The 17,150-nt window shown below is 39.5% G+C and overlaps 1 protein-coding gene across 5 annotated transcripts in view; it reads left to right on the top strand.

Moving 5' to 3' along the window:
• Gria4 (glutamate ionotropic receptor AMPA type subunit 4) overlaps positions 1 to 17,150 on the top strand; it is a 391,757-nt gene that overhangs the window by 308,925 nt on the left and 65,682 nt on the right. For all 5 annotated transcript variants that reach the window (XM_023709510.1, XM_004626135.2, XM_004626136.2 and 2 more), the window contains exons 7-10: positions 4,478 to 4,636; positions 10,104 to 10,271; positions 10,677 to 10,781; positions 16,343 to 16,453. In XM_023709510.1, coding sequence (XP_023565278.1) covers positions 4,478 to 4,636; positions 10,104 to 10,271; positions 10,677 to 10,781; positions 16,343 to 16,453 — 543 coding nt within the window. The remainder of the gene's footprint in view (positions 1 to 4,477; positions 4,637 to 10,103; positions 10,272 to 10,676; positions 10,782 to 16,342; positions 16,454 to 17,150) is intronic.

Below are 17,150 nucleotides of genomic sequence, written 5' to 3'. Positions count from 1 at the left end.
TTTGTATCTGCGTATTCAAAATGGTTAGGATAGATATATAGTTACATTCTCTTAATGAATAGAGGGATTTGTTCTAATAGTGTTTGTAAATAGGATGTCATGTCCTCATCTTGTACAGCAATTAACCACTAGGAAGAATATATGCAATGTGTTAATTATTGAAACTGTCCTACAAATTTGGTTTAAAAAAAAAGAAGAAAGAGAAAACACCATAGGCAACAAAAGTAGAATACTCATTCTTTTCAAAATGTATGGAACATACATCACAAATAACAGTTAGCCATAATAAATTTCAGAAGACTGAAACATCAAAAAAAAAAAAAAAAAAAAAAAAAAAGAACTTAAGAGTGCTACTCTTCATTAGTTTAAAGCGTCCTGTGGGGCGTGGGGGCGCACACCTGCAATCCCAGCACCAAAGAGGCTAAGGAGGGAGGATGTGTGAGTGAGATCAGCTTGGGCTACAAAGTGAGCTCAAGACCAGCCTGAACTGTGTAGTGAGTGAGACCCTGTCCCTAAGACAAAACAAAGAAATCTAGAACTAGAAGCTAGAAATTCCATTTGATGCCGCTATTCTCTGTCTTGTTATTTTCCCCAATGACCTAAAGACACCATACTCCCCCAATACATGCATGCCAGTATTCACAGGTGCGAAATTTATAACAAGTCCTAGAAACAAGGCTGTATGCCCATTAACAGACACATTTATAAAGAAAATGGTGTATCTATATGCAATGGAATAGAACTCAGCTATAAAAAGTGATAAATTAGAGACATTTGTAAGGAAATGGATGTTCCTGGAAAATATATATTGAGGAAGATAAATCAGACACAAAAGCATATCATACGATAGCTCTCATCTTAAAAAGGCAAAGTACAAACAAGCAAAATAAAGGATAGACAGAAACAAAGGGAGAGATTTTTTGCAAATGTGAAGGGCTCTGGGAGACTGCGGTTGAGGCAAGAGGGGGTGGAAAAGGAGAAGCAAGCATAGTCAAAATATAACATGTACTGAAACTATGAACCTCAAAGAATTTAAACTGTATGTGTCATAAACATGAGCTAAAAAAGATAATCACAAAAAGAAAAAAAAAGGATAGGTGACTTAGAAGCAAAGGGAGGGAAGCGGGTGGGAAGTAGAAGGGGATTGAGAAAGAAACAAGCTTTATTATGTACCTGTACCTTCTCCACAAGATGACTGTAAGACTCATGCCCTCAAAGCATGCACTAATAAAATGAAATAATTTTCAAAAGTTCATATGTTAAGCCCTCTTCAGGCTAATTTGTAAGAAGATAATGAAGGAGAATTTTCCTATTCTATCTTCCTTTGTTAACTGCCTCAGAACTGTTGTTATATGATTTAACAACCTGTCAACCTCAGACACAACAGAAATGTTATCTGACTTAGGCAAGATTTGAAGGATGAACATTGATTAAATATTGATATTGCAGTAGATCTACAGACCTACATAAATAGTCGTCAGGACCGCCGATATGTTGAGATATCCCTTCTACAGGATGCATGAGGACAAATTAAAAGAGAACTCAAATTGGTAATTGCTTTGGAGAAGTCATTAGCCATTGTGAAGTGCAAACAACATGGTAGCCCATTTCACCTGTAGAAGGCATTTCCTCTGCTCATCTTGCCCTGGGGGGCTTTATGTACTTCCTTACTTAATCACTAAGTTCCCCCTGCCTGTGGAGTAGCCAATTTTATTAGTGTTGCCCTAGAACTTTCAGTTCCACATTATTCCCTGGATACAAACTGGAGCTAAATGGCCACCCAGGCAACAGTTTCCAAGGAAACAGCTTCTCAGGCTAGATCCTATCAATTTTCTATATAAAATCATAAGAAAATGTATGAAAGGGGAAATACTGCCTGTGCTCTAGCAGACATAGCTGAAATTAGCTAAGTCATCCACTATTCATTCAAATCAGAACCGAAAGGCTTTACCATCAGATATGATTACTTTCTTTCCTTCACCTTCAGAACTGCAACAGGATGGAAGCAGAGAGATGTGGGCTGCTGTTTATTCAAGAGACTTTGTACCACGTGATTCTTCTGAAGTTCGCAGCTTTGCCTGTGTCTTGCAACTGCAGTTAGGGGCATGTAAGGAGATTTGGCAGGCCTCCTATTTCAGCCACGGCTGAAGGAGAATGATGATATCATTGATTAGCATCTGATACAATAGCTCAATTACTGTGGCTTTTAGAAATCTTTGATGTTGGTTGCCTGCGTGTGAGTTTGTCTTAAACTCTGGCTAAAACAAATGAGTGCTCCGCTGACATTCCAGCAGCTAGAGATTGATGGACAGTATATTTTGCTGTTTCTGGAACATCAATTTGCTTTCTGGCATCTGCTTTATTTAGAATATTATTGAGGATCTGTCAAATTAGCTGGCACATAATAGGCATGAAATACATATTTGTTTAATGAATTAATAATTGCCATTAATTACTGAAAGCAGACAAGATGTATTAGACAGTTTATTTATTTAGCCTATTTTGAGACAGGACTTCACTATGCAGTTCAGGCTGTTCTTGAACTCACTTTGTAGCCCAGCTGACCTCAGATTCACAGCGATCCTGCTGCCTTGGCCTCCCAAATTCTGGGATTACAAGCATGCACCAACACGCCCAGCTACATACTATAATGTTACCACTTTCATTTTGCAGTCAAGAAGTCTAAATTAGAATGTTACATGTGGAATTCAAAAGTCTAGGCTTTCTTTGTCCATTATCCATGTACATCTATTATGAACACATTGACAATTAATACAATTCAAAACATTTCTTTATGTAGAAATATGTAGGACCATAAGGAAAAGATGCAAATTCAAACATCACTTAGTATGGCTGGAATATGGCCCTATAATATATTTACTAAGTGGCCTTGAAAAGTTTGGTTTTCACTTGTACTGAGCCTCAGTTTTCTTGTCTATAAAATGAGTAATAGGAGCTGCTTCGTAACTTTGTTTTGAAGACTAGACAGATTCAGTGTCTCGTTATACCTATGTAATGTGCCTCGCTCAGAATCTGACGCACAACAAACTCAGCTCCAGAATTAGTTTTAGTCCATGTAGCTGGGCTGCTCACCAATAATTTTGCTTACTTACAGAGAATGACCTATTTCTTCTTGGATAACCAATCAGCATGTCACGGAGAGTCAGCAAGACAATCTTCTTCATTACTAAGTAAATTAAATAAAAACAAAAGCCCAAATGTTTCCAAATTTCTGGCCAAAATGAAGAACTCTAAGTCTTCACTGCTTCCTCCTGTAATGTTGGGTTATGGATGCTCATTTTCTCCTACAAAAAAAGGAAGACAGGTGACAGACAGACACAGACAGACAAACAGAGACAAAGACAAAATAGCTTCCCTTAGTATCCTCAGAACTGAAATGTTTTCACATTTTCCAAAGAACCTTTACTAAATGCCAAGAGAAAACAAGAAGTTTACATGTACCACAAACTGCATCTGCGTGCGTGCGTGCGTGTGTGTGTGTGTGTGTGTGTGCACATGTGCTGGTATGCAAGAATGCATATATGAGGCCCCCTGTTCTCAGAACGGATACCATTCGTGTTATTACTTTACTTTCTTAGCATAGCTTTTGGCCTCTTCTTTCATTGAGTATATACTTTATGACACACTTTAAATTCTTAGTGGAAATTGAGGATGATGATGATAAAGGTGCAGGTGGAGGTAGAATACACAGACAGGGGAGAACTGTGTTCCAGAATTGTGAAACCTATGCTATTATTTCTAGACCCAAAGAGATGACACCTCATCTTTCTCTCATCTTTCTTCATTCCACCTGGAGAAACTATCCTTTTTCTTACCACACAAGAGTTCATCAAAACTTTAACCCTCTCTGATTCAAATCATCAGCTCTTTCTGCTTATAAACCACTTCATCATTTAACTAAATGTCTTTAAATAGTCTTACCTATCATAGACTCAGAATGTCATGGTGTCGTGACGTGCCTTGATATAACACATATTTTTACAAGTCTGTGTCAGGGGTAGCCAAACATGGTGTCATACTCATGTCATTCTGGCACTCTGGGAGGCCAGAGAGGGAGCATCACTGGTTCAAGCCAAACCTGGGTAAATTAGAGATGTAGGGACACTCTGTCTCCAAAAACTTTTTTTTTTCAAAAGGACTTGGGATGTATTCCAGGCTGCGAAGATCTTGGGTCCCATCCCTATGCCCTCTATCTCCCTTTTAACTTCATAAAAGACATTAAAAGGCATTTGAGAAATATGTGAGTTGAGCTAATATAATTGACTCCATGCAATGGATTTTGAATATGAGAATTTAACAGCTAGAATAATGTAAGTCTATTTCTTGCCTCCTTTTAGCTGTTGTGTATGAGAATTCTATTTAGATACACATATTGGTCATTGATTTGTGTCAATATGGAAAAACTGACATGTATACTAATGAGCTAAACTTAACAATGTCTCATGTTGATTTATAGGGATTCAAGGATATTTCTCTTGAGAGATTCATCCATGGTGGAGCCAATGTTACAGGATTCCAGTTGGTAGATTTTAATACACCTATGGTGACCAAGCTGATGGATCGCTGGAAGAAACTAGATCAGAGGGAGTATCCAGGCTCTGAGACTCCCCCGAAGGTACTTCCTTTTGTGAATCTCATATGCTTCGGATATTTGTGAAATCATAACGTAAAAATTTCCTTAGGCCATTCTAATTTCTAAACTTCTATATTTAGGAGCAGAGTCGTTATACATTAACTCAAGGAAGTTATTGTTTTTAGTCATTTTATATATGAACTTACTTGAAGACATGATATGCTTTTAAAAGTTCATTAACTCTGGGCTGGGGAGATGGCTCAGTGGAATAAGCGCTTCCCTGGCAAGCACAAGGACCTGAGTTCAATCCCTGGTTCCACCAAAACAAAAACAAAAACAAAAAAAAAAAAAAAAAGTTCATTAACTAAGTAGTTCAACTATAAGTCATCATTATTAACTTCTCCAGCCAGGTAACTGCATTTGTAAAATAATTTATGATGAGAAGATAAATTAAGAAGTGGTTAGCAATGCAAGGGTAGAGCTTCTGTAACAATTTCTCTTTAAAAGTAACCGTGATAGTAATTTTTTCTGACACATGCTGCAGAAGGTTGTAATTAATATTTACAAAGAGAGCTGGTAAATTTCCCATTATCAATACAGATGAAAAGCTAGATGATTTTCTTAGACGCCACATAGACCATAAGGTCGGGCATAAGTTCTCACATAGTAAGGCATCACAGTCAACAGTATGGACACTGAGCACATTCCAGTAAAGAGTTCTAATTTATAATCAGGAAGTTTAAGCATAGAAAAGAGAGGCTTTTAGCTTCTCCATTTTCTAACCATAGGATTTTTCATTCTGGCTGCATCAGCTTCTCCTCTGAAATAGTGCAATCTCCTATAGCCTGTAGAACCATGGTGTTTTTCAAAAATGCTGTGTATTGAGTGTCCAGTATGTGCCAGGCACTATGTTTCTACCATCTAATTTTCCAGGTTAATACACAGAAGGCAAAAATGGCTGTGTTCATGGGCTGGCCTTGAGTTGAGGACCAGGTTCATGGAATGTCCAACACAGAACCATTTCACTGACCCCTAAACAACAACCTCCCACTAGACTTGTCTAGACTTCAGCTTTGGACCCTTTACCATATAAAAATCATATGTCCTTTTGTATGTTTTATCTGTGATAATTCTGCCCCTCTGTTATACTTGTTAAGATTTAAGCCAATTTCATAATGTTTTCATAAATACAGCACTTATTGTATACTCTAATGAATATGACTTGCAGATATAGCTAATTTTTTCAGCTCTTTGTGTGATTCTAGGCATTCAGAATTTGATAAATTTATTCAGACAATTTTCATGACTTGTGATGGTTAGTTCTATACCTGTTTTAAATAATGAATGAGCAAATATTAAACCTTTTCTCTTCAAAGAAAGATGGGCTGGTGTCTGAGCATGTAGTTACACCTTTAGCATCTAATCAGTACCGAACATTGTTTTATGTGTGTCTTGGTTTGAAGACGTCTCACTTAATGCACTTTTGATCCGTTAGCATTAAGCTAATGGCCAACACTTTTACCACTGTATTGTGCCTTTTTAATATGAATGTTTTCTCCATGAGGCACATCACAGCAGTCCTACACTTACGACACTAGACGGCACACCGCACTATGCTTTTGGCTCATTTCAAATAGGAAGATCACCAGCCGAAAGTAAACAATGAAGAGAACCAGCACTGATCCCAGCAGGGTTGAATGTTTATGGTATGAGAAGAAAGACAAACCAAAACAAACGAGAACAATGTTTCTCTGATCACAGCTGGAGCGTTTCATAATGCGTGGATCACATCTTTACTATTCCAAAAATGCCCACAAGTAACCACAAAAGTACAAATATTAATTTGCGGATCACAAATAAATAACAGCAACTAGGCAACTTTGCATGCCTAGAACGCACAAATAAGCATTGATTGCTTCCAAGATTTAGCTATTACAGACTGTGCTGTTATAAATATAGCTGTACATATATCTCTGTGGTATGACATTTTTAAGTCTTCTGGGAAATGGACAAAAAACATGTGGCTTTTTAATACACTAGAATACTACTCAGGCATAAAGAAAGATAAGCTTGGGACTTAATTTGTATTATTTTTTATGTATTTGTTATAGGGTCTTACTATGCAACTCAGACTCATAGTGATCCTCCTGTTTTCAGCCTCCCCAGTGCTGGAATTACAGTCATGTGCCACCACACCCAGTCTCAGTGGCCAACTCAGGATGCCCAGGGGCAGGACCAGCACAGCATGTGGTGCCAGGGATCGAATCCCAGTCCCTGTGCTTGCCTAAGCAGGCGCTTAGTCCACCGAGCTATCTCACTGGCCCTTGGGGCTTTTATAAGGAAATGGATACAACTAGAGATCATCCTCATAAATGAAATCAACCAGACTCATGTGTGTAAATGTTGCACTGTCTCCCTTGTGTGAGGAATTAAAAGAGTAAACAAGGTCCAACATGCACAATAGATATCATGCAATGGGAAGAAATAATTCAAAAGGAAGTAGGATGGGGGAAAGGATAAAGGAAGGGAAAAGGAAAAAAAAAAACAAAATACAAGTTATATTACTATCTCTCTCTTAGTTCATTGAAAAGAGAGGGTTGTGTTAATATCATTTGAAGAGCTTTTTGTGTCCCTACCTTGTACTCTGGCTAACTACTTCAAAGACAACAATACCCCATGTATTAACCATCATTATTCTTCTATTATTTTGTCATACGATTTGTTTTACCTTTTTCCATAAAATAAAAAAAAAGAATTGATTGCAATTATATAAATTACCTTTCAGTCACGTAGTATTTCAATCAAGATTTCTGGTCTTGTCACTTTGGGAATAAGGTCTTCCATGACACGGGGAAACAAGTCTCTACTCCGTTCTGCTGCTCCAGCAAAAACTCTTTCCTGTCCTAGTCTCACTTGGCACACACTGTGCTTCCGCCTCCCTGGTCCTGCACTTTCATTTCTGCCAGTCCAAATCCATCCACCCTCCAGAGCTTTCTATCAAATACCACTTTCTCTCAAAGCTTTTAAGAACTCTTCTCTGGCAAGTACTAACCTCGTCTCCTTTGTGCTCCTCACAATATCTGAGCATGTATTTCTTCCCAGGGACTTACCCCAATTCTTTATAGACCTGTTGCTTCATACCTGTAACTTATTTGAGGACAGTAAGTGGCTACTACTCACCCTTGTAGTCCTTAGGATTCCTAGCCAGGGTCTAAGTACATTTTTCAAAGCACATTCAGACATGGGATAAAATGTGCACAGCAGATAGATGTTATTACTTTATATTTGATTTTGTTCTATTTTGTGTTCCATAACTGAAGAATGTGTTTCACTTTCCCATAAACCTACATGTAACAGAATTCAAGTTCATCTCTGGTCTTTCTCTTCAGTGTCCCTGTTCTTTCCACTGCACTGATATTGTCCACCTCTGTCTTGTTGATCTACAAAGTTCGGGAAACAGAACTCATTCTAACATGCAGTTTGTTGGGCAGAGCAGTGAATGCCTACAGGCTTAAATCTAGTTTTGTCCTTCCCCTAAATTAGTTTAATAGAAATGTTCTAGGTGACATCTCGAAATTATGTAGCCATAAATATTGTTTCCTAGACTGTAACCCAATAAGGCACACAGGCAAGAATTACACTTACTGAAAAGCTGAGACTTACCTGAACTAGTGCTTCGTCCAGTCTGTCTGTTCTGTGACCTGTCGAGTTCTGGGATGCTCCTGCTCCAAATGAACCTCTCCTTTCAAGCAGCCCTCTCTGTGATACCTGCTCTTTTATCTAGTTCCCTTATTTTACAAAGATGGATGAACTTTAAAACCCAGCAAAGGCACTTGCATTTTTATGTCATCTCTTCTCAGCTTCTCTTTCCAAACTGAAAAAGCAACAGTGTTTTTCTTTCCTGGCTCAATCCTGAAATACTAGCACTGCGTTTTCTATAGCCTTGGTTATGGGCAAGTTTTAGCCTGTCTTGGTTTTGTTTTCTTACTTTACAAAAAGATGTGATACCTTTCTCCGCGACGTATGAGCTCAGGCACTAGAGGGAGGGTGCTCGTTTTCAGGCAGCTTCACACCTAGCATTTTGATTTCCCGCAGCCACCCCACGGCAGGTGTAACGAGCACGTCTGTGTTCAGCCTTCATGTCGTATTCTTGGGGGATACATAGCAAAGCTCCTAAATCATACAAACCCTTCGAAAACAAGCTTCATAGTTAGGTCCCCTATTATTGGAAGGCTCTTTGGTAGAGCTTAAGCAGTATTCTCTATTTTCTGTGGCCCTATGTTTTCATTTTTCCATTCCTTGGAGTGCTGGTTGTTCTGTGTTATGGTCATATTGGCCAGGCTTGCTTTGTCCAGTTGGAATTGCAAGTGTGTTTTCTGTATTTGTAAGCAGAAAGATCCAAGAGAGCATCCCCTCCCTGCCTTCCACAGCAAATCCTACCCATTATTCGGGTGTAGGAAGTCTTAATCCTATGGAACGAACCTTGGAGAATTCCTGAGAGAAGTGATAGAGTTGACACTGTCCTGTACTTCAAGACAACTGAGCCACATTTTCTAAGCAGGCATTAGCTTTCTAATCATTATGTTCAAACTCTACCAAAGACAGTCCCCCGTTCTGTGCACTGATGGTGCAAACAAGCGCTCAGGCTTTCCTTGTTCCACTCTCACCTTGCAGGAGCTTTTCTGGAGGCACACTGTGCGCAAGGTGAGGCAGATGGCCTGTATTGCACCTCTCCACCTTGCTTCTAGGTTACGTGGAAAACTCAGAAGAAGTGACTTAACCCTGCTGATCATCGTCAGCAAATATAAAGTGGCTTGCAAGTCACTAGGTTGCCTCAGCTGGGCTCAGACGTGGAGTTCCTCTCCTCAGCCTTCCAGAGTTCTGGGGCTACAGGGATGAACGACATCTCCAATTAAGATACTCATTTTTATTTAGGGTGATGACTAGGGAAAATACATTTGCTAGTAGACTAGGTGTTCTTTATGATGGTGTATTTTAATAACAATAAACCATCCCACCAATTCTCCCAGGAGACTAAACAAAGATGCACACTTTAAGGCCATAAATATAAATTAACCAAACAATCCTGGTAGGTATCATGAAAAGAAAAAGAGTAAGACAGCCCAGCCTCTTGGGGTTTGACTACTGCAGTGAGCTAGAAAGAAAATGAGCAATGCTGCCCTTAGCATTTTTTTCTTAGCACTTTTTATAATTGGACACAATGTAAAGTGCTCACTTGACACGTTGCTTTACCCAACTGAAGGGAAATTGCTCATTAGAATCTCTATTTTTAAAGTGCTTTTTCTCCTTTTAAAATCATGATGGTAATATGGTGTACAGTTTTTGTATTCAAGTAAGAGTAGAAATTTCTACCACGGTCCATTAATTATTACTAATTCAACTACAATGCCTATAGGATGGTGCTTTTGTCAGAAACCCACAGAACCTCAAGACTATTCCTCAATGAGATTCTTAATGTCTACCATTATGGTCACTTTCATTTGATTAGTACACCTCTGCTCTAACCTACGATGGTGTCCTGGTGATGGCGGAAACTTTCCGAAGTCTTAGAAGGCAGAAAATCGATATCTCGAGAAGAGGAAATGCTGGGGACTGTCTGGCAAACCCTGCTGCTCCGTGGGGCCAAGGCATTGACATGGAGAGGACACTCAAGCAGGTAACTCCCTCTGTCAAGTGGGTTGTTTAGGAACACAGGCATTTTTCTAAGCACCAATACGTATTACAATGGCCAGTTTAGTACATCAAGCCATAATCATTGTTGAAGCGACGGGAAAGGTATCCTAAGCAGAACACAGGGCAAAATCCTGATGCTAATATCTTCTGTAGGTGCGAGGCTGCCAGATCGGCAATGTCTTCAGCTTGCTGTCCTCACTCAAGGACATGCAGGCTCACAGAGCAGCCACCATCTCAAGTGCTGCTCACCTACCCCGCTGGATCCCAACAGATAGTGCTAATTTACAGCTATGCATCCTGCATGGCCCTACACCAACCAGATGAAGGTCAAGTTTTTCTACATGAAGTGGCGAGTGAATACATGTGGAATGTTGTTTTTCCTTCGTAGGTTCGAATTCAGGGGCTGACTGGAAATGTTCAGTTTGACCACTATGGACGTCGAGTCAATTACACAATGGATGTCTTTGAGCTAAAGAGCACAGGACCTAGAAAGGTGAGCCACTGTCAGACCGAAAGATAGAACATTCTTGGCCAGGCCTGCTGGTGCACACCTGTAATCCCGGCCCTCTGGGAGCTGAAGGGGGAGGATTGCCAAAGCCAACCTAGACCTCATAGTGAGACTCTGTCTCAGAAAAACAGATAAATTAATAGCAATAACTTTTCAAGGTTTGCACCTGGCATTTTTAAAGGCTTATAGGAATAAAAACTGGTTATTCTATAATATTTAATGTATTTACAAATAAGTACTTTCTTGATCATCTGTACTGGTCAACTTTCATGTCATATAATTGATACTGTACGGTGTGCTAAAGCTGAATCAACTAATTCATATACCACTCATAACCTTCATTCACAATGGAAGCAATGGGGGAAGAGTGCTCACCTAAAAGCAAGAAAGAAAATCCCACAAAGTACAACTTACTCAGCAGGAAAGAGTGCACAGCAGTACCATATCCACATATCATTTATGAAGTCATCAGAGAGAGGCAAATCATACTAATCCTTTTAGTGAGTGAGCATCTTCAGAGGAGATTGGAGGTTCTGAGGGTAAATCAGTAGGTGAATGCAAATGAGCAAAGAAAAAAGTAAAAGAAAGACAAGAGTATAAAATTATTATTGGGCAGAGAAGGGAAAGAAACACTTCTGTTGATCAGGAGGCTGCTAGGTTCAGAAACTTGGCCCCAGAAAGTAAGCCCTAACGTGTGGCAAGTATGCCAACAGTGTTCCAGAAAGTGCGTTATGCACTAAGACTATACAACCCACCCCAGCAATTAGTTGTGCATTGACAAACAGGATCTTTAACTGTTTTTCAAAAAACAGCTAGCATATCAAAGAAAGAGGAGTGGAAGTTAGCCTTGTCTACAAATTCTTTCAAGATTTTGCTGTTTAAAAAGTATTTCCAAACCAGGGAGATAGCTCAGTGGAACAAGCACCTGCCTGGCAAGCACAAGGTCCCAAGTTTGATCCCCAGTACCGAGAGAGAGAGAGAGAGAGAGAGAGAGAGAGAGAGAGAGAGACAGAGAGAAAGAGTTCCAAAACACAGTCCCTTGCCTTAATGTAATAATAGCAGCTACAATTTATGAAATTACTGCTAGGTCTCAAGTCTGAACTTGGTGCTTCACATAATATAACTCTTGTAGCAAATCTGTAAGTTGAATATTATGATTTTTGTAAATTTATGTATTTAGTACAGGGTCTCACTATGTGGCTCAGTCCTGTCTCAGCCTCCCCAGTGCTGAGATTACAGACGTACACTACCACGCCCGGTCTTGGTGACCGGCTCATGGTACTCAGGAGGTGGGACCTGCACAGCATGTGGTTCCGGAGATTGAACACCGGTCCCTGAGCTTGCCTAAGCAGGTGCTTAGTCCACTGAGCTATCTCACCAGCCCTCTTATAACTTGAATATTATACCCATTTTTCAGAAGAGAAAGTTATAACCCAAGAAGTTGTGGTTACCTGTCTAATGCCCGTGTCTGGAAAAGCAAAGATTTTAATATTTAGACATGTCTGGTTCTAGAACCTTCCTACACTATACCCTGCCTGAGTGGACCCTGCTCCGAGAAGCTTGCTTTCTAGTAGAGTAGGGTAGATGTGCCACCTAAGGTAAGGACATGCAGAAATTCTAAAAGAAAGAGTCTGCTTGCAGCTGGAGGAAAACGCATTAGGAAAGGCTGCAGAGGGAGGAGGAGTTGAAAGTTAGCCACGTAGCTGGAGTTCAAATAGGAAGAAGCAGCAATCAGGAAAAAGGTTTAGAGGCAGGATGGTTAAGGCCACATGAGGGAAAGGACGCTATGCCATTTAAAGAGTTGTCCCGCTGCACCCTGCCACGTGGGCGTGCTTCCCCCCAACCTGAGAAGCAGCAACTTGGGGCTGCCCTGAAAGCCCTCTCCAGCCTGCCAGCTAATCCGTGGCAGGCTGCCGTCTATCCGGCCAAGATTACATAGGACAGGAAATGAATGACAGCAAAGGACACCCAAGGGGCACCACCACAACAGGAGTCTTCTGAGGAGCCGTGCGGAAGCAAGGGAAGAAGACACCCAGAAGAAACCCCCTGGGCTCTGCATCGGATCCCGCGTACCGCTGCATCAGCGCGCTGCCCGCAGCCGGGACGGAGAGGTGGGATTAGGCAGTGTCCCTCTGCGAGGTGTGGGGCAGGCGGAACACTACATCCGGCCTTAAAGACTTTGCTAATGGATGGGCAGTGGGAAGTCAGACCACATTTCTTCCATGTTCCAGACCTTGCCAGCGTATTCATTTAGCACAAGCTTTTTCAGTTCAAAAGACAGCTCCATATTTTACAAACCATTAAGTACAGGAAGTCAAATGGTTCTACATAAAAGCAGGAATCTCAGAGAAAGGAAGCAGGTGGAAATGAGCAGAAGTGTCTAGCGGGGCTATTCATAACACTGAATCTTTTTAGGACCCGTTTCACTGTAGTGGTAACAAAAATTAAGATTTTTGTTTTGGAGAACGTGAAAGAGTAAGTTGGCAGAGTAACAAGCCCTGCATCTTCATGCCCAGCTGACCTTCATCCTAGGCTGTAAAGAAATACCAAGTGGAAAATCGTGTAGACACCTCCGTCTTCGTCTTCCTGTGCCAATGACCAACTTGCACATTCTGACGGGAATGTTAAGCTTAAAAATAAGCTACCACAAGAAAAAGCATGCTGGCAAGACCAGGCAATAGGCCTCAGAACAGAGCCATCGTTCTTGTAAATTGAACACCTGCCTTCAGGGAGTGATTTTTGAAATAAATTAGCAAGCCAAGCCATGCGTTTGTCTCACTTCACTAACAAACTACCTGACTCTCATTAAGCAAGGGACTCAAAGCTCTTGCTGAAGTCTAGACCCTAAGGAAGGTTTTGTGAATTCTTAATTATAAACAATTCGTTGACCTAGGAGCAGGTTTACACCAGGTTCTGGCATGGAAAATCGATGTGCATTTTTATTTTTAATCCTCATAACAATGTAAAAATAAAATCTATATTTCCTCTCACTTTATAGAAAAGTAAGACTTGGATTACCTAAATATCCTATCCAGTTAGAAAGAAGTGGAGCTGGGATGGAAACCAAAATTCTAGGGGCTCCAAAGCTCACTCTCTGGACTGCTATAAACATCTGTTCCACTGCCAAAAAGATTCCCATTTAGAGATGATATGACAAGCCAGATTTTCAGCACAGCTTTAGAAAAAGCAATTCTGCCTGAACCAACTTTGAAAAGAACAGGGTCTTTATAAGACCTCAATCCCAACCTCAACCTTATTTTACAAACCAAATGAAGCGTAACTACAGATGCTTATATATACACAATTTATTCTGGCAATAGTTGTGCAAATTCTTCTTTCAGGCCCAGAGATAAATATTTTTATAACATCTTTTGCCAAGTTAATGATCTGAATGCCTCCATACTTTGGAATCTTCTGCACATTCACAATATAAAACTGCTGTCATCCAATTTGTACCTCTAGGAAAAAAAAACAATGTTTTTCCTTAGTAAATTAAGTGAGGTCAGACAGAAGTGTTGAGTAAAATACAAAATGTTTGGAAGAACAAGAGAGAAAAGTTTCATCTCACACAAGATTTTAGATCGAAGCTCAGGATTGCTTTCTTTAGGAAATTATCTGTGTGCAGACTCTCCAGTGACTCCGCCGCCCTCACGAAATCTGTCATAAATGTGAGCCACATTATGTAGTGTGGCTTTGGTTTTCACCGTAGTTCCATGCGGATGTAAACCAAGCAGATAACTTTTTGGTTTTGCTTCTCATTTCCTAGCGCTAGCACTTCAGAACCATTTCTCTTTTTGAGAGGGGTCTCTGTGATCACACAGCTTCAGTGAAATGTCAAGCTCTTTCCAATAACTAGAGACTCTTGAAAATGCGTCTCAGGGCTGGCATTTTTTTTCTGTTGTGAGACTAATTAATAAAGGCAGAAGGTTTTGCTGAAAGTAGGCTGCGGCGATGTGTACTGTGGCTGCACAGGTAAGAAAATGCAAACTGTGAAACCTAGTTTCATTTCATACAGCTGTCATATGGAAAAAAGGACCAGCAGGCAGCATCTGAAGGAAGGGAGGGTCTTGAAAGTATTTTTGTTTTTAAATTACATTTTTTCTCTCAAAATTGCTAAACAAATAGCAGCTAGAAATAAATGTTTTTGTATAATTGAAAACAATTGCTGAATTAATGTATATCATAATTGAGGATCAAACCAAGTACCGTAAGGCATACAAATGAAAATTATTTCTCAGCTGTCCTGCTATTGAATTACATATATGCAAAATTTGTGAATAAGATAATGATTCTTTGTGGCATATTAATGGTTGTTTTATTTTAATGTGTTGCTAAATAGTAACATGGCAGTTGAAACAGAGGGCAGCAAAGACTTCTAAAACATAGAACAAATAGTTAATATGGCAGTAAGTGAATGCATACATTTTATGGAGACATAAGCTTTTATCAACACCATCAAGAAATCTGTTTGGGGGCCACAGAGACAGCTCAGTGGTCTAAGCACCCGCCTGGAAAGCCCAAGCACCTGACGCCGATCCCCAGTACCACATGCTGTGCAGGTACTAAGAGTGGGCGTGGTGGCACAAGCCTGCCATGCCAGTGCTGGGGAGGCTGACACAGGAGGCTCACTGCAAGACTAAGTGAGACCCTGGACCAAATAAATAAACTTTAAAAAAAATTGAAAAGGAAGGTTGGCAAACATATGAACATAGGAGCAACATATTACCAAACTGGTGTCTTTAACCTGGTCATTTGATCTATATTATGCTAAGATGCAGATAAAAGCCAGGTTTGTGTGTGGTCCTGCCTGAAAGCAAGCATGCAGTAGGTTGCTGCCATGGCTGTCATTTAAGGGTATGCGCGACTCAGAGAGTCCTAAATTTCTAGTAAGATTTCATTGTAGTTTGCTATTTTTTACTCTACTTAATTACTTAATGTACATTATGGAAAGACAGTTCACTTCTCAATGATAAAATATGATAATATTTTAAGTCAAAATATATATTTAAGTTCAAGATTTGAAAATGAAAACAGTGTACATTAATGCTCATCATTGAGGTAAGTAGCAATTTATAAAAAGGACTGTATGTCTATCCAGGATTAGGTTATATCAAACCAAGAGCCTTTTCTACATGGCTTAAAAGATGTACAAATTTCTTTGGCTTGAAAGTATCCTTTATACATCTGAGTCTGCTCTTTATAATATAACTCATAGCTTTATCAGTAAGATCATGTAATTAATCTTCAGAGCAGTACTTCTTCATACTAAAAGAGAGGGAACTTGTCAATGATGTTCCATCTGCGCCTGTATTCCCTTTGGGATCACTCTCTCATGTCTTGGCTACTGTATGATTTGCTAAATAGATAATATGGCAGTATCTTTTAACAACAACAGAATGGTTTATCAGCAAATTTTAAAGCTTTCACTTTTTTTCATCCCCTCTAAATTTATTCTGGATGCCTATTTACTTACACCATTTGTCCCAATAAGAACTAGAGTATATTCTTCTAAAATACATTTTTAGAAGTCTTTCTGTATTCGGCAGGTTGGTTACTGGAATGATATGGATAAATTAGTCTTGATCCAAGATGTGCCCACTCTTGGCAATGACACAGCTGCCATTGAGAACAGAACAGTGGTTGTAACCACAATTATGGTAAGTTTTGGTGTATGCCTTATGGTGTTCCGTTTTGTCCACAGGCAGCTTTAACTCCCTAGCTACGGTACAGAGTTAGGATCAAACCTGAATCTTAATGGCTACATAGGTGCTCTGATCCGCCAAAGTCTATCAAGGCTGTCAGTAGGTTTGTCCTGAGCTTTAAGTACATTCAGTACTTGTCTTTATGTGACCTTTTATTGCACTGTTTTTGGAAAAATGCTTAGATGTTAAAAACTGATACTGTCAAACTCTAGATGAAAATGTATGAAATACTAAGACCCAAATACAAAACACTAAACATGAAAATGGTCAACATCCACTCATAAAAATACCTAATGGTAACCAGCATATTATTATTGTTATTATGTTTTTTCAGAACATCCATGTAATAATAGTAATATTTAAAATTATAATTTTCAGGTAATTTAATCATCCAATAATTTGCATTGTCTGTTTATAATGTGTAGATTTTAATGGGCATGTTTTACATAACTGAATGCTCTAGAGATTAATTTTACTTTATAATTATTTTTAATGTTAAAGGGGCTATTCTACACTTACTATTCTTCTCATTGACCAGGGAAAAATGCACATATAACTCTATTGGGCTTTCAATAATTAAGAAAAATGTGATTGCTTCATTCAGTCACATTCTAAACTAACACTATCTTTTAAATAATAGGATATCTTATAT

Source organism: Octodon degus, unplaced genomic scaffold (assembly GCF_000260255.1).
Source record: "Octodon degus isolate 3935 unplaced genomic scaffold, OctDeg1.0 scaffold00012, whole genome shotgun sequence".
Classification (NCBI taxonomy): domain Eukaryota; kingdom Metazoa; phylum Chordata; class Mammalia; order Rodentia; family Octodontidae; genus Octodon; species Octodon degus.
The sequence above is the reverse complement of the archived record's forward strand: the minus strand, read 5'-3'. Positions and strand labels throughout refer to the sequence as shown.